General features: G+C 41.9%; 1 protein-coding gene across 1 annotated transcript in view; it reads right to left on the bottom strand.

Annotated features, from left to right (window-relative positions):
- Positions 1–8460: 8460 nt before the first annotated feature.
- LOC136872725 (chitooligosaccharidolytic beta-N-acetylglucosaminidase) overlaps positions 8461–24782 on the bottom strand; it is a 158884-nt gene continuing 142562 nt past the window's right edge. Inside the window, exons 6-7 of the mRNA XM_067146556.2 lie at positions 16435–16769; positions 8461–9441 (exon numbers count right to left, since the gene is read on the bottom strand). Of these exons, the coding sequence (XP_067002657.2) occupies positions 9072–9441; positions 16435–16769 (705 nt within the window). The 3' untranslated portion in view covers positions 8461–9071. The remainder of the gene's footprint in view (positions 9442–16434; positions 16770–24782) is intronic.

Here is a 24782-nt window from a genome sequence, read left to right as displayed (position 1 = left end):
AGATTCGTCCTGTTCCAGATCATCAATCAGCGGGTATTTCCGCCTCGACTTACACATCGCCACGTTCTCTTCTGGAACAATCTGGAGTGGTTGGCTCTGAATTTCCGCTGGGAATTACACTTCTGGCACCACCTTCTCCGACCAATTACCAACTTCAGCAGCCCACTCCGCATATGCCTGTCAATGTACGGAGCTACGCCCAGGCTGCCTTAAACCCAGCCATTCCACCAAACATCTACAATAGGAGTGTCATCGCCATCTCTCACCTGATATACCTGATAAAGCTTACCAACATCGATTGTGCTCATGGTAACACCAAAAAGATCTATCAGAAACTGTCCAACTTCACCCCGAACTTCTCTGACTACAAGATCGAGATGTAATGCATCCGTAATGCAGACTTCAACCTCAAGACCTACAAACCATACTACTCCCATTTCACCAACCGTATTGGAGCCCATCAACTGGGCCAGCATGCCAGGCCTACCAACGTGACCACACAGCGACCTGCCGGACGACCAGAGCCCCCCGCCCGCCCACCCCCATCTTATCTGTGGTGGCCTACGGGGTGGACAGGGACTACACGGATGACGAGGTGGCCGCCCAAATCCAACTGGAAGGCCACAACATCTTTAAAGTCATCCGCATCCGGAGCGAGCGCGAGCAACTTCCTTGGTCCGCATCCTGTCGCGGGATGTCACTACGCTGGACGGGTTGCTGCGAGATGGTGCGATGATCTACGCCCGGCGCCATAGAGTGGAGCCATCTAGGTCTGTTTCACCGCAGAGGATCCGCTGCCCCAGGTGTCAACAGTTCGATCAACCACCAGGCGCAGCCTGTATTCACCCAGAGGTATGTGCAATCTGCTCCAGTCAGGAATATCCAACTCAAGTGTTTCCTAACAAAACTACGCATAAATGTGTTAATTGTACCCTGAACCATACCGCCTTCAGTTACAAATGTAAATGAAAACCTGTTCCCGAACCTCACAAACCGGAAACTGCCTTCCCAGTCCAATCCCAAGACCTGCCTACCCGTGCTTCTTCGTCCTCCCTCCGCTCCCCTAGATCTGATAAGATCATTCGTTTTGTAACGGCGGTGTTGCAGAACACAGTTCTCTATCACCGTCCCCACATCCTTGCCCAGACCCAGTCAGTGGCTCGGTTGGTGCTAAATGCTCACGCAGATGTTGCGTACTTGGGGATTAGAAAGCATTTCGCATTCTTTCCCCTAAGTACTGAGCATTTTATGCGTTAAATTCAAGGTCTATTATGTGAATATACGCTCAGTTAGAAGCAACCTGCCGCTTCTGGAAACTTCCCTCTCACTGTATGCTCCGGATGTCTTCGTACTTAATGGAACCTTTCTGACGCCTACTTTTAACCCACAATTCACTCCTTTTATATTATACCGTGCTAACCGTCTTGGTCAAGGTCGAGGAAGTGTTTCTATAGCGTCAGAAAGACATATACAATCATCCAACATTCTTTTAATTTTTCCAACAATTTCTCGGAATATCTCATTTGAGAAATACTCACCCCTCATAAGTCAATCACAGTCGCAACTATCAATCTAACTCCCGAACAATCGCCCCCCTCTGACTTTGTCAAATACATCGATTCTAAATTCAATGATTATATTATTTTAGCAGATTTAAACATTACATCATATACTCTACCCCACTTTCTAGATTTCACTGATTTATGCAATCATTTCCGGGCCATACGACATCCCTTCCCATTCCACACCCTACCTGCTAATAACTCCACCCCTGATCTCCTCATCCTTTCTCCCTCCCTCGCCTCTTCCCCTACTATACAACAGCTCGTTCCCCTTCGTAGTGATCACGCACTTGCTTTCATCACCATTCCAGGAATTTTTCCCAATCATAGACCATCCCCCCTCTTCCTCCCCTACTCATGCTTTTCCCATACTAACTGGAATAATGATCGGACTACCATTACTGAACTTCTCCAAGGCTCTCCCCCACCTACATCCATTCCAACTCTCCACTCTCTCATGGATAAAATAGAACGAGCTATAATAATCTCCGACAACCTACATATCCCCCGTCACTCCTACCACCCTTCCAAACCCCCAGTCCCTCCCAAGGCGTTACGTATACTTACACTCGCCCACGAATATTACAACTCATACGTACGAACCAAAGACTTGACAACATTACAAAACACCGACGAACGTTACGTCATGCCTGTTCTTACATTAACGCCATTAAACGTAAACTCTGGACCGATAAATGTAATGACTTAGCCGACTATCATGAACCTCGAAAATTCTGGACAAATTTTCGCCATCTAACTAAAACTACAAAACCCCTTCCTTCCTACCCCGTACAACACCCTCCTACACATCCACGTGCTGACCAAGATAAAGCTAACTTATTCGCAGACTACTACAAGTCTCTCTTTTCCCCCTCTCCAAATCCCGATTTTGCCCATTAGGACGAACATGTAATTAATAAACTTTCCCATTTGCCCTATCTGAACTTCAACCATCCTTCCCGCATTTCCCCCAAGTCGAATATACGCACCCCTTAAATGCTCCCATCACACCTACCGACATTACTACTTTACATTACTACGACATTACAGAGAAAAAACACCTCTCTTGGCTCCGATCATATATCCTATCATATCCAAGTCTCTCCTATCCTCATAAATCTTCTTAGTACTGTACCATCTATATCTTTATACTATACACAGGCGCTTACCCTGAACACAGGGGTAAGGCCACTCTATTTCTCTTCCTCAAACCAAAAACAAAAAAAAACCCTCTGACCTTCGATCCTATAGACCCAAATCCCTGCTCCCAGCAAGGAATTTTGAGTAGGGGAATTTCATCCTATCTCAAGTTCCTAGGTCTTCTCCCTTCTTCCTAAACGGGATTTCGCTCCCATCATTCTACTCACGATCATCTCTTTCACATCTCCGCCTCTCTCCATTCCTACCTTCGTCCTAGCAAAACTGCCGCTTTAGTATGCCTAGATGCCGACAGAGTCTTTGACTCTGGCTGCTATTTAAACTTCGACACCTTCCGCTCCCTCTTACCAACTTTCGCTTTATTTTTACTACCGCAAATATCGTACCGCTCAAATTAACATACATGGAACACGTTCCTGCCCCTTTCCTTTGACCGCGGGCTTAGCCACTTTCCCCTCTTTTGTACAACTTATACACTCATTATATTCCCCACCATGATCCTCCCCTCCGTCTCTACCAATATGCCGATGGCCTCGCTATACTGGCCCTCACTCCAACTACTAAAACACTAACCAAACACTTACAAAATTACCTTTCTATTCTTGAAACCTGTCTCAACTCGTGGCATATCGATGTTAATCCCTCTAAAACCCAAATAATAGTCTTTTGCAAACCTCGAAACCGCGTCCACCTAACTATGTATAGTACCATACTAACAGAGGCTAATCTTACTAACCTACCTCGGAATTAAATTCAAAAATAATCTTAAATGGAACCACCATACAGCCCATGTCTATAAACGGTCTCTCCAACGCCTCCGAGCCCTACGGATACTAACTGGTCATACGTGGGGTTCATTGACCTGGCTCCCAGCTGACGGCCGACTGTACGCACATAAGCTGAACAGACATGCTTTACGTATTGCCTACCACCCACCTCTCGATACTCCGTCTGCCAATTTCCTCCCCCTCTATTCCTTTCATAGTATTGTTAACACACATCCACAATCTCCGTTTGAAATATCTTAAAACTGGTCAAACTACCCTTAATTCCTCTGTTCTAGAAGCCCTCTCCCTTTCCACTCTGGCTACCAACATTTTAAATTGGAACGTACCACCTCTTTCCTCCTCCCACCACGTAGCTTCCTCTTCCTGTCACCACTGTTCCTGTACACCCTACAAGCTGCTGAGTTTACCTCATGTTCACTGCTCATATTGCTACTTCTGCTCATTACTCATTCTTTCTGTCATCTTACATTGCGTCATTAATAGTTTTTTGTAAATTCATAGCATATTCTTTTTCGTCTTACTCAAACATTTTCAGTGTAATCCCCAGGAATTTTTATTCTTATTATGTTCTCGTACATATTTTATTCTTATTTATTCGTCTCTCACTGTTTTTATCATTATCATTATTTATTATTATTATTATCGTATGCTCACTTCACTTCTTGTTAGTCTTCAAACTTCATTATATATATATATATAATTCGCTGGGGCCATCACGGACCACGTTAAGTCTTGTTGCATTTGACACTGAACTTGGCCTTCTTTAGAGCCCAAATTTCCCTCATTCTTTGTGAGTAGGCCTGGTTACGCTCCTCTGTCCAAGGGGCACCGTGTCTTCTCTTCGGTTGCTCGTCTCGGTTTAGCCCGTTCGTCAATATTTTCTTGCGGAAGAGATCTCTGTTAAGGGCGTCTTCAGCTGAGATATGTAGCATTTGCAGGTCTTCTTTGGTATTTCTAAACCAGGGAATTGTGGTTTTGGGGTTTGAATCAAAAAAGTGAAAGATTTCTTTAGTTAATTTTCTTCCGTCCATTCTTTTCAGATGACCGTAAAATCGTGCCAGTCTTTTTCTGATTGTGTCGGTAATTTTCTTTATTTTGCTGTAGACTTCCTTGTTGGATCTCTTTTGATGGGTTCCATGTCTGTACTTTGATCCCAAGATTCCTCTCACAATTTTGCGTTCTCTTTTCTCCAGTTCTTCAAGGAGTCCTTTGTTGGCATTTAGAGACAGGGTTTCGGCTGCATATAGAACTACTGGTTTCAGAACTGTTTCATAGTGACGTATCTTGGTGTTTTGGGAAAGGCATTTTTTGTTGTAGATTGTGCGGGATGTTTGGTAGGCTATTTCCAGTTTGCGTACTCGCTCCTGAAGTGCTTCTTTGTCCAGTCCATTTTTCATGATGATCTCACCCAGGTATTTGAATTTGTCTACTCGGGTGATGTCTCCGTATTTTGTATGGAGTTTTGGTGGAGCCTCTTTGATGTTAGTCATTACTTCTGTTTTCTCAAACGATATCTGCAAACTAGTTTGTTCGGCAATTTCCTTTAAAATTTCAACTTGAGCTCTAGCGGTTTCTATGTCGTTTGAGAGAACAGCAATATCATCGGCAAATGCTAAGCAGTCTGTTGCGATCCCCTTGGATTTGGTTCCCATTCTCAATGGACTGTAGTTGGTTTCCTGTAATCTCACCCGCCAGGTTCTGATGATCTTTTCAAGAACACAGTTGAAGAGTATCGAGGATAGCCCATCACCTTGTCGGACTCCTGTTTTGATGTCAAAGGAATGCGAGAGACATCCGTGGAACTTCACCTTGGATTTTGTATCGGTCAGGGTGGCTCTAATTAATGCCAGCAGTTTCAAATCGACTCCAAATCCATTTAAGATGTTTAGCAGGACTTCCCGGTCAATGGAGTCGTACGTTTTCTTAAAGTCCACAAAGACAGACACATACTGCTTGGACCTTAGTGTACAATATCTGATGATCGTTTTGAGATTTTGGATCTGTTCAGCTGTTGAGCGACCTTTTCTGAACCCTCCTTGGTATTCACCTATTTGATGCTCGACTTGTGCTTCCAAACGCTCCAGGATGGCAAGTGATAGAATTTTGTAAGTCACGGGTAGCAAAGATATTCCTCTGTAGTTGTTAATGTTCTTCATGCTGCCTTTTTTGTGTAATGGATGGATCAAAGCTATTTTCCAATCTTCGGGTAGGGTTTCCTTGTTCCAAATTTCTTCTATTTGCTTTTGCAAGATATCAAGTGATTCCTCTGGGGCATATTTCCATAGTTCTGCTACTACTGAGTCTTCCCCCGGCGCTTTGTTATTTTTGAGACGGGCAATGTGGCGCTTGATTTCATCTCTGTCGGGTGGTCTGGAATCTGGGTACCTCTGTAAGGGTTCCTTGGTCTCAATGGCGCTTTGCGGTTTAGAGCAATTAAGTACTTCTTGAAGTAATCTGCCAGAATACTGTAATTTTCTTCATTTGACGTCGCCAGTGCGCCGTCCTTTCGCTCAAAGCATAGAGATGGTGGTTTATAGCCAGTGAGTTTGCGTTTTAAGGCTCTGTAGTACTCTCTGCTTTCATTCTTCCTAAAGTTTTGTTCTATCTTTTCAATGAGAGATTTTTCGTATTTACGTTTCTCAATTCTGAACACCCTAGCTGCTTGGGCACGTTGGGTTTTGTAGGTTTCCCAATCATTTTCTGATTTCGTAGAGTAGTACTGTTTCCACGCATTGAGTCTTTCTTGGAGGACTAATTCGCAGGTACCATTCCACCAGGCATGCTTTTTGCTTCTCTTGATTTCTGCAACATCTTTGGCGGCCTCAACAAGGAGAATTTGGCGTTGTTAAAGTCACAGTCATTTGGTCTAGCCTTCTCCTGGAACTCCTCGACCCTTTGCCGAAGTTTATCATTGTCGAAGCGTGTGATCTGTTTGGTTGTCTTCCTTGTGTTTGCGGGAATTGGTTTGAATTTGATAAGAGACATATAATGATCTGAGGCTACATTGATGCCTTTCTTTACCTTGACATTCATAATTTCAGGGCTGTTTCTCCTGAAGATTGCAACATGGTCAATTTGGAAATCTCCGAGAGCTTGGACGGGAGAACGCCAAGTCATTTGCTTTCTGGGTAGATGGTGAAAGTGAGTCGACATGACCTGCAGGTTGTGATTTTCGCAAATGGACACCAGTCTTTTGCCGTTGGGATTGGTTCTTTTCTGAGCAGGGTAATTTCCTATAACTTTCTTGTACTTCTGTTTACGACCTAGTTGGGCCTTGAAGTCACCCAAAAGAAGCTTGACATGGTGTTTGGGGATTTTGTTTAATTCTTCATCCAGTAGGTCCCAGAAATTATCAACTTCGTCTGGATCAAACTTGTTCTTATCGTTTGTAGGAGCATGTGCGTTAACTAGGGCGTAGGTTTTGTTCGCGCATTTAATTGTGAGTATAGACAATCTGTCATTCACAGGTTCGAAATTTGCAACCGATGTAAGGATCTTTGTTCTAACAGCAAACGCGGTTCCAAGCATCACAGCTCCATTGATGATTCCTCTTTGCGCTTTGCTCTTGAAAAATCGGTAGCCTTCGGATTCAAAAATCTCTTCATTTGGGTACCTTGTTTCCTGTAGGGCCATTATGGATATCTGATTTTCGTGAAGAGCTTTGGTGAGGGTTTTCAGCTTGCCAGTTTGTGTAAGTGAATTTATGTTGAAAGTTGCTAGAAAGGTTTTAGATTTTGGCCTGAGTTTTTGACTCTTTGGGGTACACCGAGACGCTCCGACTCGTCTCTTGCATGATGTTGAGTCTCCCCCAGAATCCGAACGAAACTCGTGCGCCGTGGCATGGAGTGTTGGTAAGGTACCTTCAGATTGGACAAAAGCAGTAATTGCACCTATCTATAAGCAAGGGAACAGGTAGGATTGCAACAACTATCGAGGTATCTCACTGATTAGTATACCAGGCAAAGTATTCACTGGCATCTTGAAACGGAGGGTGCGAGCAGTCGTTGAGAGGAAGTTGGATGAAAACCAGTGCGGTTTCAGACCACAGAGAGGCTGTCAGGATCAGATTTTCAGTATGTGCCAGGAAATTGAAAAATGCTACGAGAGGAGGCGGACCCGATGAGAGTTAAATTATCTTTAATTTGAGACCTATGTGAGGTAGACAGCTGAACTAGAAATTGTTTGAGAACACAATAACATTCTTAATTTTTGAGTACATTATCTTGAAAGTTTTGCATTATGATACACAGTGAGTTTCTCTCATAGGTTGGCCGGCAGACGCGCCCAGCTTACCTGCCACCCGTTGACTCATTACTGCCCTCTCCGCGGCATACCAACAAGGACACCACTTCGCTCACTTTATCCGTGCATGACATGAGATAACAATTAAAATTAAGAAAATTAGTAATTAAGAATTAAGAAAGTAAGCTCGTAGCTTATGACAGGAGATGTTGGAAATGTTCTCCTCCTGCATCCACACATTTGTAGCATCGTCATAGGAAACTCCGATTCGCACAAATAGGTTCGTTTTCCGTAACTGTGTCTATTTCAATGTTAACATTTTCGTAGCCCGCCATACTGAGCTCTTCTTGTCCAAGTCGTCTCAGGGATTTTGTAGGCGTATGTCCTAATCTTTCTACAATTTCATTTACTTTTTCCTCGTTAAGTACACGTTTTTACACTTCGCTTCTTATCGAGCAAAGAACCAGTTCCTCTCAATCTGTTTACAAATTTCCGCATGGTCTCTCTATGTGGAGGACGTACACCTGGAAAGTGTGTTACAAATCCCCTAACGACTTCCCAGCAAGACTCTGTTTTCACGTAATGATCGTACATAAATACCCTTGCGGAGGTATTATGAGAAGTAACACTTCACAACTCGATAACACTTGGAGCGACAGATCAAGCAGGGACCGGAACTGCGAAGTGCGGGCATTCCCGTGCTCTTGCTGCACTGTGTAACGGGGTCAACGGGAGGCAGATAAGCTGGGTGCGTCTGCCGGCCAACCGATGAGAGAAACTCACTGGAAGTATTAGAATTCTCCTGCTGCATAGACGGGACTTTCTTTTATTAAACTAGGAGAGTTACGCTTTCATCAGGAAACAAACATTAAAAAAGTGAAACTTCCGCCACTTCAAGCGTGTATGAATATCTACCTTCCCTGTGAACCATGTGATCTTTGCCCGGTGTGGAGCAGATAGCCAACAGATAATGAGCATGTCAGTAATTTCTCTCTGGGATCTGTAATTTGAATTCATTCAGGTAGATAGATGTGTCTAGATATTTGAGTCCTCGAGGCAGTCACAAATAATAGTTACATGCGTTGTGGATTCAGCTGGATCTTTATAAGAAGTCTATTTATTTGTTTTATAATGCAAATATATCGCCTAACTCTTCACGCAATCCTTGGAAGACTTTAACAAAATAACACACAATATTCAGTATCTCCACGCCCACTGATGTAGACTGGACTCTTGTGCTCGCTTGTAATTTCAGTTAGGTTAATAAAAATACATTCTGAACTACTATCTGTCCACCTTTATTGTATCAAAAAACTCGACATCACGTTCTACAGTGACCTTGGTTTTGACGACACCACTCTGGCTGCAAAGTGTCAGCTGCTATTCCACGCTTCACGAGCCTCTCTCGCTGGTTCAACATGCGGTGTTCTGCCTCCTTCCAGCCTTGAGAAGGGTCGCTCCAGAGACGCTCGGCCAAGGCAGCCGCTCGCGGCCACAGACGTCCGTCCAGCGCACTCTCATCGGCTTGTTCTGAAAACAGAGTTGCTTCAGCTCCCAGCGTCAGGGACCGCGCAACGCGGTCCTGGACTCCTTTCTTCTTGAGCATAGCCACAGGACTGTTACCGTAGACCTTCTGCCAGCCGATGTACGGGGAGCACCAGTTATTGCCCTCTCCAATCCAGGCGCCAAACCTGCAAGGAAATCACGACACTTTCATTTTCACCTGGAAATTTCACATACATTTAACGGGATGGTCTTCCATCCATACATTCACAGTAAGGTATGGGGCCAAATTCATTCCCCGCACCTAATTTCGTCCCCTAAGGTTTTCCAGTGTGCACGGCAGGTACCTAATGTTTAGCCGCGCGCACACGCGTAGCGTCATCTCGTTGTCTTGTTGTAAGAGTTGGTTGTGTGCACCACGTTTAGTTTCCGTGTACAAGGAGGATTCATTTTTCATGCTGAGCTGAGTTCGTGCAGCAGCCATTATAGTAAATCAGGGAATGCTCGTAATTTCGCCCCCTTAATTTTATTTGTTATTTATGAAGTTTATTATTCTCAGATGGAAAAACGCAAGCAGTGAGATAAGGAGAGTATGAAAATGGTTATTAAGGCAGTGAGGGACAAGATAATGGGTTACAAACGTGAAAGTAAAGCGTTTAACATCCCACGAGCAAAGCTGAAAATCTGTGTTAAAAAGAATACCAAGAAAACATTTTCATAAGTGGCCTTCAAGTAATTAATTGTAGGGAAAGTGTTTGGTAAGGTTAGAAAGGATTAATTTTACTTTTCATAAATTTGGGGGGACGAAATTACGAACACATTTTTGGTAGTTTAGTTTTTGTAGTGTTTATGCTTTTTTCAAAAGTAGGGGAAAAAGCCGGAGCTGGTCGAGGGGCTAATGTGTAACATGGCGGCTATACACGGGCTCTTATGTGACTAACTCCTGGGACCTGGGCCAGGGGCTGCTGTGCAAGATGGAGGTTGTAGGCTACATACGCTCTTATGGAGAAAGCTAGCACAGGGGAGACATAGGATTTAAGGAGACGGCTTAGGGGCGATTGTGCAAGATGGCGGCCGCGTATAAGTTCCTAGCGCTAGGGCCCCCGTGGCAAGATGGTTGCTATACATTGGTTAAATGAAACTAACTTTAAGGAGATGGACCAGGAGCTAATGGCGATACATTGTTCTTATAGGCCTAACTGTACAGAGCTGCCTCAGGGGCTCACAACTTTTAACTTATGACCTATTAGTCTGATCAGCCTGAGATTCGAGAACTGAGGCAAGCGCTGCTATGCAAGGTAGCTGCTATACTCTTTTCGTATTGACCTTAACTAGAGGGTCGCCTCAGGGGGCTCACAACTTTTAACTTATAACCTATTAGCTTCATCAGCCTAACTTTCGGGGACAGAGTCAAGGGCTACCATGCAAGATAGCTGCTATACTCTTTTCGTATTGACCTTAACTAGAGGGTCGCCTCAGGGGGCTCACAACTTTTAACTTATAACCTATTAGCTTCATCAGCCTAACTTTCGGGGACAGAGTCAAGGGCTACCATGCAAGATAGCTGCTATACTCTATTCGTATAGACCTTAACTAGAGGGTCGCCTCAGGGGGCTCACAACTTTTAACTTATGACCGATTAGTTTGATCAGCCTAACTTTCAAGAACTGAGGCAAGGGCTAGTATGCAAGATGTCTGTTATACTCTATTCGTATAGACCTTAACTAGAGAGCTGCCTCTGGGGCTCACAACTTTTAACTTATGACCTATTAGTTTTATCAGCCTGGCATTCGAGAACTGAGGCGAGGTCTAGTATGCTATACTGCATTCTCATGGACTGAACTCTAGAGAGCTGCCTCTGGGGCTCACAACTTTTAACTTATGACCTATTAGTTTTATCAGCCTGGCATTCGAGAACTGAGGCGAGGTCTAGTATGCTATACTGCATTCTCATGGACTGAACTCTAGAGAGCTGCCTCTGGGGCTCACAACTTTTAACTTATGACCTATTAGTTTTATCAGCCTGGCATTCGAGAACTGAGGCGAGGTCTAGTATGCTATACTGCATTCTCATGGACTGAACTCTAGAGAGCTGCCTCTGGGGCTCACAACTTTTAACTTATGACCTATTAGTTTTATCAGCCTGGCATTCGAGAACTGAGGCGAGGTCTAGTATGCTATACTGCATTCTCATGGACTGAACTCTAGAGAGCTGCCTCTGGGGCTCACAACTTTTAACTTATGACCTATTAGTTTTATCAGCCTGGCATTCGAGAACTGAGGCGAGGTCTAGTATGCTATACTGCATTCTCATGGACTGAACTCTAGAGAGCTGCCTCTGGGGCTCACAACTTTTAACTTATGACCTATTAGTTTTATCAGCCTGGCATTCGAGAACTGAGGCGAGGTCTAGTATGCTATACTGCATTCTCATGGACTGAACTCTAGAGAGCTGCCTCTGGGGCTCACAACTTTTAACTTATGACCTATTAGTTTTATCAGCCTGGCATTCGAGAACTGAGGCGAGGTCTAGTATGCTATACTGCATTCTCATGGACTGAACTCTAGAGAGCTGCCTCAGGAACTTACAACTTGTAACTTATGACCTATTAGTTTTATCAACCTGCCATTCGAGAACTGAGGTGAGGTCTACTATACCAGATGGCCGCTATACTGTATTCTCATGGACTGAACTCTAGAAAGCTACCTCAGGGGCTTACAACTTGTAACTTATGGCCCATTAGTCTTATCGCCTAACTTTTGGGAACTGAGGCTGGGGTTACTAGACAAGACAGCTGCTGTACATTGGTTATACTAGACCAACTTTAAGAAGCTGGCCTATCGCTCATCCTTCTAACCAGCTACACTTTATAAATTTACTCTAGCACAGGAGCTAGTGGTGATACATGAGCTTTATAGCACTAACTTGGGGAGAGGTGTGCTAGAGTTTTTCACGTATTGGGCTAATGCGGGGGTTTTATCCTCCTAACCAGATGCCCTTCCTAACATCAGTCTAGCGCAGGGGCTCTTGCGTATACATAGGCTCTTATGGGACTAACATTGGGGGGAGAGCGGCACTAGGGCTTTCGAGGAAGGATAGTCGCTCAAAGCTAAAAGCGTAATCAGAATGATGAGATGTAGATAAACATAGAATGTTGTTATAAACTTTGTTATCCTGTTAGAAGTGATAAAGTTCATTCAGTGTAGGATTGCAAAATGCTGAATCGAAAAAGAATCGCGCTACACATATGATAGGAAATGGAACCCAGGGGTCACGTCTTATTAGAAGGGTAAAAGGGCAAAAGAACTCTCCCTCCTCCTCTTCACCACGCCCTCCTCCTTCTAGGGCTAAAGGGCTAGTGGGCTAAAGGGCAATAGGCTTACAGGTTTTGTAATATTTAGAGTGTCTCTCCTCTCTTTATCCGGGCTTGAGACCGGCTCTACAGCTAGAGGCGGAGTTAAAACCCTAAGGAAGGGAGAATGTTGGAAAAGAGTCTGTACCAATCCACTATATGCTCGATATGCACTATATGCTTAAGGTAACTAGAATAAAAGGTAGGCTACTCCGGCGGTTGAAGCTTCCATTGGCTGGAGCGCTATGACGTCACGCGATGTGAACGATAGCGAGTAAGGTACACAGTCGTAGTACAGCAAGCCTGTGAGTTCTCGTGCCTGTGAAACATCTTCTCAATCTTTCATCAAATAATAGTCTGGCTTAGTCCGATTCGATAAGTAACAGCACTTCCAATAGATTTAAAAACGTGAAAATGCGTTAAATTTCGTCACATGCTGAGCAGGTTGAACATCAGCTATCAAATACATGACATATAATACGATAAGAAATAAAATATTGCCATGCAACTCAAAATAATTAATTTATTTCCTGATGAAGTAAATATTTATGTCAAATGGCATAGGAAACTATACATCATATCGACATCTTTATGGAATTATATTAAATTATTAAAACGTACGTGTTAGGAGACTTAATTACTTGATGAACCAGCCCAAAGCTTAGCCTTCTTATTGGCATATTTTGTCAGTGCTAGCTCCTTACTCTTTGCATTAAAATGCCATATTCTAATAAATGTCCTGGTCCTTACGTAGAGACACATTATTTTGTCATGGAATACTGGAAATTTTGACTTAATAATAGAAATAAGAGTTTTCATTACGTTTTTGCATCTGAATACAGTCTTACCGTGAAACACACTAAATGAAATTTCGAACTGGGCTATGTTTTTTAACCACTCATGACTGGGATGTGTGAGGCCCCCTTTTGAAATAACCGAGATCCAGCAACAGGTCTCTTCTCGCACGACATTTATGTGTCTTTCTTCGTATTTACTGTATATCGGCTCACGGATACTGTATTATTTCACGATCTTCAAAATATATTCAGAAATATAAGTTATTAGGACATAATAATGTTATTGGATTTTACGTCCCACTAACTATGTATTTGAGCACCTTCACCACCGGGCTGAGACAGGATCGAACCTGCCACGTTGGGCTAAGAAGGCCGGCGCTCTACCATTTGAGTTGCTATTCAGCCCGGCTATTAGCACATAACAATAATTATAGAAAATATGATTTTCATTCAGTCATTTATATCTGACACCTTTTTACCGTACGAGCTGTAATAATGGAGATATTCAAGAGTTTATTACAAAGTGTTTCAACAACCAAGCATTGCTGACGAGGAAGTATTGTTATGCCATCGCAGTAGCAAACTAACTGGCTATGATGGTTGTTGTTGTTATTATTGTCTTTATAATATGCAAAATAATAATAATGTTATTTGTGTTACGTCTCACTAACAACATTTACGGTTTCTGAGACTCGAGGTGCCGTAATTTTGTCCCACGGGAGTTCTTTTACGTGCTGACAATTTATAGCGCCACACACTTTTCCATAATATGTTGACTGCATTTTAATCAGTACAGTGGTTCTACTTCAGATACTGACAAGACGAACACTGTTCACGTAGTGAACCACTATGAAATTATTATGTATCCGTGATCCGATATACAGTAAATATGTAGAAAGTCGGTCAGTCGGTCGGTCGGTCACTTGCTTTCTTGGCTTACGCTGCGTGAACCATCAACGATAGACCCCAAGTGTAAGCGTACGAATTGTAGAGCATAGACACCTCTACAAAAAAATGTCCGCGATGGCACATACCTATTTCCAACCGGCTGCCCTCTAGAAGCGATTTTATGCTATAGTCCGCGGTAAAAAATATAACTCCTTAAAATTAAATAAATATTTCGATATTATCCTCAAGTTACTCATCAAAATAAATTGTTTGAACTCCTCCAGTATTTTATAAGGATTACAATAACCTTGTCAGGACATTATTTGCATGAATGGTTCAGAAGTAATGAACATTTTAGACTGTAGTGGTAATACGTGTCGGCAGGACGGGCAAGCGTTGTCTCATATCACATGACGCCACGCAGAAGGCGGCCAGGGAGAGAAGCAAGTGAGCGCGTTGCGGGAAGAGACCCCCCTGCTATATGCCATGCACTCGATCCACTATATGCTACAGAAGGATGACTTAGGTGAGAGTGAGGGCTGAGAATGTAGGAAGGTGTTTAGACTGTTGTACTGTCGAGAGAGAGCTTACAGGTAAGGTCTGCACTTTGAAGAGCTATTACTCAACAATGCCTGCATGATGTAATTCTTGCTCTATTTAAAAAATATCTGCTATATACTCTGTGTGACCAGCATCTTGATAGGCTCTTAGCAGTTGCAAACGTTTTACGAGTAGGTTGGGGTCCTTACAGTATCTTACGTCTACATAGGGTAACAGGCTTGTTGTGAACTTTGAGCCTATATGCAGACAGTTGATGTGTAGGGACTTGTTTTTATGTAATACGTGCTTCTGCAGTAGCGTTTCTAGGCACAAACTTAACTTGTTTCGATAGCGATGAAGCGTTGAAATTTCCTTCTTCTTTACCTTGCATCTCTTCTTGAGATGTTTGCACTGCGACAGAACGTGTAGTAGGCTTAGGAAATGAAGTAAAAATCATAAATATCTAATGGCAAAGAAACACTGAGATCTTCTTTTTCTTCTTACTAACATTTTTCTTTATTATCGCTATTTTCTAGGCCTGCTGCATTTCTGTTACTAAGCGCACATTTCGATGAGGATGAGGATACTGATGTTAATAGTGATGTGCATATTCTTGAAACATGTACTAGATATAATGTAAGCGTGAAAGGTAATTTATAAAAAAAAAAAAATTAACACATAGTATTGACTAGGCGGATCATCTATCTCTATATTTACTGTAACCAAATGTATAGCAACCATCTTGCCTCGGGGGCCCTAGCACTAGGAAATTGTACGCGGCCGCCATCTTGCGCAATCGCCCCTAGGCCTTCTCCTTAAATCCTATGTCTCCCCTGTGGCAGCTTTCTCCATAAGAGCCTATGGATAGCCGCCATCTTGCGCAATCTCCCCTAGGCCGTCTCCTTAAGTCCTATGTCTTTCACAGTAGCCCCTGGCCCAGATCCCAAGAGTTAGTCCCATAAGAGCCCTTATATACCCGCCATATTGCGTATTAGCCCCTGGACGAGCTCCGGCTTTTTTCTCTACTGTCAAATATTGACTACCTTACATTATAAGCGTTTCATTGTAACTTGCCCTAAGTGGAGAATATATTCGGTAAAATATATACCGTACCAATTTTTAGCCTTGTCCATAATATTCCTGAATTTATTGAAGTCCAAATATGTTAAGGGGACGAAATATGGGGCTCCTTCCTTATCCCTGTCGGTGTGAACGATATAAATTGAGCAGCTGTAGGAGTCTCGTATACCAAGGTTCATGAGAGGAAAGTAAATAGGAAGGCCCCACTTAAGTGGCGTGGGCACAGTATGAGAATTAACAGCAGAATACCTGCCATAAAATAAATTAACCTTTCTGTTCAAAAGAGAAGACCATCGGGAAGGCCAAGGAAACTCTGGACAGAGTGGAGATGTGGAGAGGAGACGTCGTAGATGGAAGAGAAGATGTATGGAGACATGACGAGTAGCAGGCGCAAGGAACTGTATTCGGAAAATGATAATGATGATGAATTGAAGTACTACAGTCGATATTGCCACGAATTAAATTTAGGATCTGTCCGGTCCAATACAAACGGCACACTGGATCATTGTGCTGAGATACTAACCCACAATCCAAGTACAGAGCGTCGTAGTTGGAGAAGATCACCCTGAAACCTTTCTTGACAAGTTCACCCATCACGGAGTCACTGTTCGTTGTCCAAACCTGGATGATATATTTGTCTTTGTCCAAGTACTTGCCCGCTCTGCCTTCCTTTGTGAGATCACTTGTCCACAAGACGACGGGCATGGCCTTGCCCCCATTTGCAGCCACCAGCTTGTTGTATGCTCGGTTCTGGAACGCAGCCCACAGTTTGATAAAACCTCCCTCGGAGCGAGAGTGGCGCTTCCTGTCCATCCAGTCCGTGACGGCCGCTGACGTGTTCCAGCAGTGCAGGTTCACCTGTAAGCAGGCCCCGATTTATAAATGGGCGGACTGGGCATTTGCCCAGGGCGCCAGTTTTTGAGGGGCGGCGGCCGGCGGATCGAGTAATTATGGCCTGCGTGTATTACGTTTTAAATTCATTACACTTAAATTATCTTTACTTTTCACAAATGATTCCAATTATTTTATTAGCCTATATAAAATACTTTAAACTATTCTAACTTTAAACCTGAACTTAATCTATATATTTAAATGTTATGAAGAAAATCGAACAACTGAAAACAATAATATAGGTATTATTTAACTCGTGCGTCTGCTGGGTGAGCAATTGCAGTTGGTGGTTTGGCAACCCTGTTAGTCTAGACAGCCACCTGTCTGCCATTGGCTCCTGAAGGTTCGTGTGCGTATTGCTGTTTACATCCGCTCACCATCAACCTGTTAACCTCACCTAGCCAACTCATTGTCTCGTATAATTCTTACATGTTTTTCAGTATTTAACCATGAGTAAAATGTTAAGTGGTGCTGAATACAAACAACGCGCTGCTAAAAGGCAGAGTGACGAACTTGAACTACTTAAGTGCCTAAAATGGGAAAGTTCTTTACTTTGACTCGTTCAACTCCAACCTCAGAATCGGAATGCCAAGATGACTTAACGAAACCTTCAGCTTCGTCATCGGTCCCATTTAACTTTACACAAGAAGACTTACAAGGCCTAGATATACAGAATGATCAGCCCTGCGTTAGTATTAAATGGAACGATGAGCCGGAAGTTGTCCAGCAGCCGTTTGGAGCCATTTCACAATCACAACCTGAGGTAACCTTACCTAATTCATTTTCTGAAGATGATCCTGCTACTTGGAATGTCAAGATAAATTTAGTAGTTGAGAATGTTATTAAACATTGTCCAAAACAAAACGTAATGCTGGATTTTTTTAAATCTCTGCGAACTTACAATGATGGTAAAAGAACATTGTCTCAAAACACGTTTAAGAGTACTCTTCCTAATGGAGACGTTGTTTTAAGAGATTGGTTATTGTATTCACAGTCAACTGGGAAAGTATTCTGTATTCAATGCTGTTTATTTCAAACAGACAATGCAAAAACACATTTTTCTACCGGTTTAATGACTGGAAGAACAGCTACGAACTACTGAAACATCATGGACATTCTCATGACCACAGGCGTAATGTTCATACGTACATCACCAGACAAAAACAGTTAATGCAGGTTGATAAAATTCTGTTTTCACGGTATGAAGAGAGGTAAACTACTGGCGAAGCATAATCTCAAGAATAGTTTCTGTTGTACGACTTTTAGCAGTTGGGGGTTTACCTTTCCAAGGAGACAATGAGGATTTTGGACCAACTTCAAATGGTTTATATCTTGGATGCCTCGAGTTAATGAGTGAATATGACCCTTTCCTTGCCCAGCATATCGGGGAATATGGTAACAAAGGTCAAGGACACATCTCATACCTGTCTTCTCAAATATGTAATGAATTTATTGAAGTTATGGGGAATTGCGTGCTTAAAGTTGTAGCTGATGAAGTAAAAGAAGCTAGATACTACCCTCTCATTGTAGATTCGACGCCTGATTGCTCTCACACTGACCAGTTGACTATTGTTTCACGATATGTCCCTCAAACAGAGCCAAAGCCTGTAGAACGACTCATTAAGTTTCTGCCTGGAATATCACATACATCTGCTAGACTAGAAAAACCTGTAGTTGACTGTCTTGAGAGTTTGGAAATCAACATCAAGAATTGTAGGGGCCACATTATGATAATGCATCCAATATGTCAGGAGCTTACTCAGGTCTTCAGGTCCGAATAAAGCAGCAAAGTCCCCTTGCTGAATACATACCGTGTGCAGCACATGACTTAAATCTTTTTGGTTCGGCTGCCGCAGAATGCTGCACTGCCACAGTAGTTTTCTTTGGCTTCGTCTAGGAATTATATAATTACTTTTCGGTTTCAACATACAGGTGGAATATTTTGGAGCAATTCTGGGCAGAAAACGGTACGCCAATGGTAACTTCTTTATCAGAAACCAGATGGTCTGCAAGAGCAGACGCTGTCTGAGCTTTGGTACAAGGTTATGAAGAAATACGACAATCGTTGAGGCAGCTATCTGAAGACTGCAGTGTAGAACCTGCTTGTAGACTTCAGGCACAAAAGCTTGAAACTAAATTTCAGAATTTCGAGACCACATTTCTGTTAGTCGGAGTGGAATGACGTTTTGGAAAAAAGTTGGCAAGTGTTCTAAAACCTTGCAGTATGAAAATCTTAATCTTGAGGGAGGAGTAAAACAGTTTAAAACCCTGAAAGGCTTCATCAAAGCGAAAAGGGATGAGTTTGACATATATGAGCAATCTGCTTTGAAAATAGGTGGGTGTGATGTTCCAAGCTACTCATGTGTAAGAAAACGCAAAATATTTGCAGATGAAACACGTGGGATTAAAGGAGACCTAGATGCAAGAACAAATTTAAAAAATAATGTGTTCCTTAAAATAATGGACACACTTATAGGAAACTTAGCAAGAAGGAAAGAAGCATATAAAGTCGTAGCTTCCAAATTTCAAGTGTTACCTCTACTACTGACTTGCTCATCCGAATCATCAGAAGTGAAGAATGCTGCTTTGAACCTTAGTTCACTGTCCCCTGAAGACATCAGTCAAGATTTTGTAAATGAGTGCGTACACTTTCAAATGTATGTTGAACTCGAGGGATTCCAAAACTTGCCTAAAGTGTATTCTTACATTAAACAAAACAATTTGTCAAGTACATTTCCCAACATTGAAATTGCAATTAGGATGTTTTTGACCTTACCAATAACCAACTGTACTGCAGAAAGGGATATTTCAATTTTAAGCAGAGTAAAAATTGCCAAGAGGGCAACTCTTCTTAGTGAAAAGTTAAGCTCATTGGTCCTTATTTGCACTGAAAAAGATTTAACTTTGAAAACCAACTTTGATGAAATTGTTCAAGAGTTTACTAGGGAAAAAAATCTATTCTGTAAAGCAGTATTATATACAAGTAGCCTATAAACAAAACTTGTATGTTTAAATGTGAACGAAATAAATTACAATAAATTAATGATAATTTATATGCGTCTTATTTCTAAAATTAGTTACTTACACACAAACTATCAAACTGAACCAACGGCTTTTTAAATAATAATAAAAACAGCCTGTTCCTTATTTGGCTGTTACCTTTTTTGACTTGATAAAGTTAATCATGGGAATTAAGTTTATTTGGATAATGTGCTACTTTAAAACTCATAGTCTTGAAAACTGTAATCTTTCATCTGTAAACAATTACTTTCTTAGAGGAACAGATAAACGAGCGCAACGGGGGGGGGGGGGGGGGGGAGGGGGGCGGGGCTAAATATGGTTTGCCCAGGGCGCTAACCACTTGAAATCGGGGTCTGTCTGTAAGTGACCAGCAGGTGGCCCTTTTAATGGTGAATGGGATGCCCAGTCGATGGTTACAATGGAACGCTACAATGTGCTGTATTTCGGATAAGAAACAAATAGCAGTCATTTTACTGCACACATTCTGAAACAAGGTGCATTTGTAAATAGGTATGTTAAAGATGCTGAAAACAAAGTATAATAGCTAATTAATGTGCACACGTACAGACATTCTACTCTACCAGAGAGTTACTTGCACGTGCCTTGAGCGATCCATTATAGCTCTCACGGTTTATAGACTAGACGGTAGGGTGTGCAGTAGCAAGCCACGCCTCCTGACGTCACGCGTTCCCCATGTTCGCTAAACGAAGCAGAACACCATTAGTCTAGTGATGGTGTTTACCTTCTCAACAGTGTAAGAGTTTAATTTTTCTGTGCTGTGCTGTGCCATGGTGTGTTGTGCTGCCGCTGGTTGCTCTAACCACGATAGACATCAGAAGGACTTAGACATTAAATTGCATCGTTTTCCAAAGAACAGTTAAACTCTAAAATTTGACGTGATTTACGGCGTGACATTTAAATTTGCCACTGAGTAGTAATGATTTAGCGAGTCAGTTCTGTAAAGATCGTGAAATAAGGGCACAAAAGCGAAATCATCGTAAGGAGGTGGTAGAAGTGGGATCCCTCGCTGAGTCCGAGGGAAGAACCAACCCTGGAGGGTAAACAGATTAAGAAGAAGAAAATGGAAAATTAATTTAGTGCCTTCCATGGAAACTACATTGAGAAATGTCCAGGGGATTTTAGGTTTTTAAAGGAAAAAAGAAAAGAAAAACATCCTGATCTTGAAGATTTCGTTGTTTTATGTTTCGTTAGAACCAGAACGTTCATAAGGATGAAAAACATAAACAAACATAGGCAAATGAATTCTTGCAAGAGGTGTAAACGAACTCCTAATGAAAAAAGAAGTGTGAAAAAAATTAAGAGTTGTTTGATAGACTGATTTTGAAGTAATGTAAAACAACCAAGTAAAAATCTTGTGTAAATATTTTGTGTGGAACCTATATAATGTAAATATGTATACAGTTTTACTACCATAATAATTAGGAGTATTCATTAGGTGTTTTTAAATATTGAACATTTGATCGCATTTTCTGACTGAGGGTTTTCTCCGCAGCACATTTCTATATGGCCTAAGCCTGTGGAAATCTCTTTCCCGACCAAAAAATTGTGACCCCTAATATGGTGGAAGAGGTTGACGTTTCTTCAGGGGATTTTACTAACATTCCACCGGCCAATACACATTTATAAATAATAACTTATACATAAATATAATATGAGATGTTTTTAATACTACTTAACACCAACAATCCACCAAAACAACGGTAAAAAGCATTCCTCGCGATTGGTCATGTTTCTTTAATTTTTGTAACTAGTTTTAGAAATAAAACTACGTATAAAATCGTTCTAAAATCACTGGATGGATAGAAAATACGAAAACCAAACCGTAAATACTTTATTTGCGAGGCGAAAGATACTTTTTTAGTGAGAAAGCTACTGGAATAGTTTGTGTTAAGCACAGTGTTATTATAATACTTGTAATGTTCTGAAAAATACTGAAATAAATTACAACATAACTACCTACACATAACAACTGGGAATTATATTTGACAAAACTGAAAAATATTTAGCAAGTGGTTAAATAAAAACAAGCAAATCATTAATAGAAACGCACAATAACAATGGGTCGTGTTGACTCCAAGCCCGGCAGTGGGGATCAGATGACGTCACCAGCCAAAGCGAGCCTGCGCGTGACCCCTACCGTCTAGTCTATAGAGCGTTCCAACCTTAAATTGCAGTACAGCAGTAATGGGATAATTCCGTCTCTTTCCTTCTCCCATGTTTTGCGGGTAGCGCTGTCCTACTCTAATGCAGCGGGTTTGCCAAATATCCGTAAATCAGAATGTTATCGGTTAAAACGGGTGAATATCGTGTTATGTACAGAATTTCAAGGCGCATTTGATGCCGTTAACAAAAAAATGTAAAAAAAAAAATTTAGTGTGTAAAAGGTAATATAATGGAAAGTTTCACCAAATGCAAAATCTTCATTGCATAAAACTTATCACGTCATAACTCCTATTTTATATTCATTATTTTTCTAATTTTTTCACTGCTGGTAAAGAAGCATTTCAGCTCGATGTAGATAAGTTTATTTTTAAATTTAAATGATAATAAAATGCAGTATATGCGTTTATTTTCAGTCATGTTCAGGGAATTTTATGTGGAGGCACGAAAAAGTCAGTCGCTGGCCAGCGTCTTTCCTATTGAATTTGCATGGGGGGTCAAAGGGAGGCAAATGGTCTTCAGATATGGAAGTTATTTCTAAAACAATCCCGAAGTTCTTATCTTGCTTAGTTCTTAATTTGTGACAGGAAGAATATCTCCTTGAATTTTGGTTTCGCGCGTGACTCGGCTGGCTGTCTGTCTGTCTGTCTGTCTAGCTGGCTGAAGTACCGGTAGTGATCTCTCAAACATGCGCTTTTAACATTTCCAGACAGTCGCATGTATTTATAATAGTGATTAAATGCATGTCAGTGACATATGTACAATTCTTGAGGGCAATTGTATTTCGTTTGTGTGGTTCGTGAGTTCGTGCTCGTGCGTGGGGATCTAATTTCGAAGAAAAAGTGCAGAAGGATCATGGCGTGGTTAAAGCAAAGCAAAGCAAACGGTCTTGGGATATGGTAGTTATTTTTAAATCATACCTCAAGTCCTTATCTCGTTATCTCTTAATTTATGATAGGGAGAACGTCTCGTTTGTTTACGTTTCACGAGTGACTCCGCTGGCTGAACTTTTAAATATACTGATAGCCGTGTGCAGTATTATAAGATTGATTAAATAATGATCAGTGACATATATAATATATATATAATATTTAATGGCGTGTGGCCTCCGAAGAGGTCGAGTGCAGGTCTTTCGAGTTGACGCCGCATAGGCGACCTGTGCGTCTATAAGAATGGGGCCCTACCTGTGATTAATTCTAATGCTGAAGACGGCACACGCACCCAGCCCCCGAGTCATTGGAATTAACCAATGAAGGTTAAAATCCCCGACCCGGCCGGGAATCGAAGCCGGGGCCCTCTGGACCAAAGGCCAGCACGCTAACCATTTAGCCATGGAGCCGGACAAGATCAGTGATAAATGTGTAGTTCTTGAGGACAAGTGGATTGTGTTTGTTGTGTTTGTGTAGTCTGTGTAGTTGTCAGTTCGTGCTCGTGCGGGGGGTTCTTAGTTCGAAGAAAAAGTGCAGAAGGATGTACAATGGATCGTCAAATTAAAATTAAACGTTCCGTAGGTAAACTCAGGGGAAAAGAACGCAATATTATAATGAGTGTCCTGGATTCTTCTTTGAAAGACTATGAATATGAGCAGCGCAGTCAGTGAAACAGCTAAAGCTATAGGTTGTTCCGAAAGAACAATCTATGCTATAAGGAAGGAACACACACATGGACCTTTGCGAACTCCTGCAAAAAAAAAAAAAAAAAAAAAAAAAAAAAAAAGATAAGGACGGCAGAAAAATGCAAGGAAAATTAAATATTATGAAATTGTGCGAAGTGGAGTGCGTGGGGTGGTTCACTCTCTTTTATTTGCTAACATACCACCGACATTGAACGTGATTTTGAGTCGGGTAAATGGAGAAGATTCTTTGCCACGATTTTCCAAAACTAAGTTGTATCGCTTCTTACATGATATAGACTTCCGTTATTTAAGACGGGGTAATAAAGCAGCTTTCATTGATACCGATGAAATTATTAATTGGAGGCACAGATATCTCAGGGTGATAAAATCGTTTGAGGGCACAAAATACAGCTATAATTTGCACAGGTGAATCGTGGGTAAATATTGAGCAGACAGTGACAAAAGAATGGAAGGATTCGACAGTGAAAAGTGCATGGCAGGCTGCCATTGAAGGGGTGAATTCGGGACTTAGGCCACCGAAAAGCCGAGGACCGTGATTTGCCTTAGTCCACGCGGGTAATGAACATGGTTTTGTTCCAAATGCTGAACTAACATTTTTATGCCATAAAAACATAAGACAATTAGGCAAATTACGTGAACGAAGTAAAGAAAAATGAAAGATTTGTGGAAAGCAGACGAATTACAGGACGATGTCGACGATGAAAAGTTTTTAATACGACTTTCTTCATCGTCCGGATCATCCTCAAGTTCATCTCCCGAACCCGGTTTATCCAAAGCGGGAACATCAGGCCTTGCAGAAATGATAGAAGGTGTACGTCCAATGTCTGAGAGCAACGCCAGTGATTAAGGTATGTTGTATTTATTTTACCATCCTACAAATATTAATTTATGAATGAATGAACTTAAAATTACAAAATTACAAACGAAAAATGTGGAGCTGTGATGCCCTGTTTGAGTCACACTCGAGCGTGATCTTCACGAGCCGATTTCACAACAGCGCGCTCCATCTACGCTGTACTGCAATTTAAGGTTGGAACGCTCTATAGTAACCGTGTTAGCTCTTAATTGCAACTCTGTTCGGAGAAGGCAGGTGGCTGTTTGAAAACTCCTGCGCATAAGTTTCGGCTGCACTGCGACCAGAT

The sequence above is a fragment of the Anabrus simplex genome, chromosome 1 (genome assembly GCF_040414725.1).
Source record: "Anabrus simplex isolate iqAnaSimp1 chromosome 1, ASM4041472v1, whole genome shotgun sequence".
Classification (NCBI taxonomy): Eukaryota; Metazoa; Arthropoda; class Insecta; order Orthoptera; family Tettigoniidae; genus Anabrus; species Anabrus simplex.
This window is presented reverse-complemented; position numbering and strand designations above follow the sequence as displayed.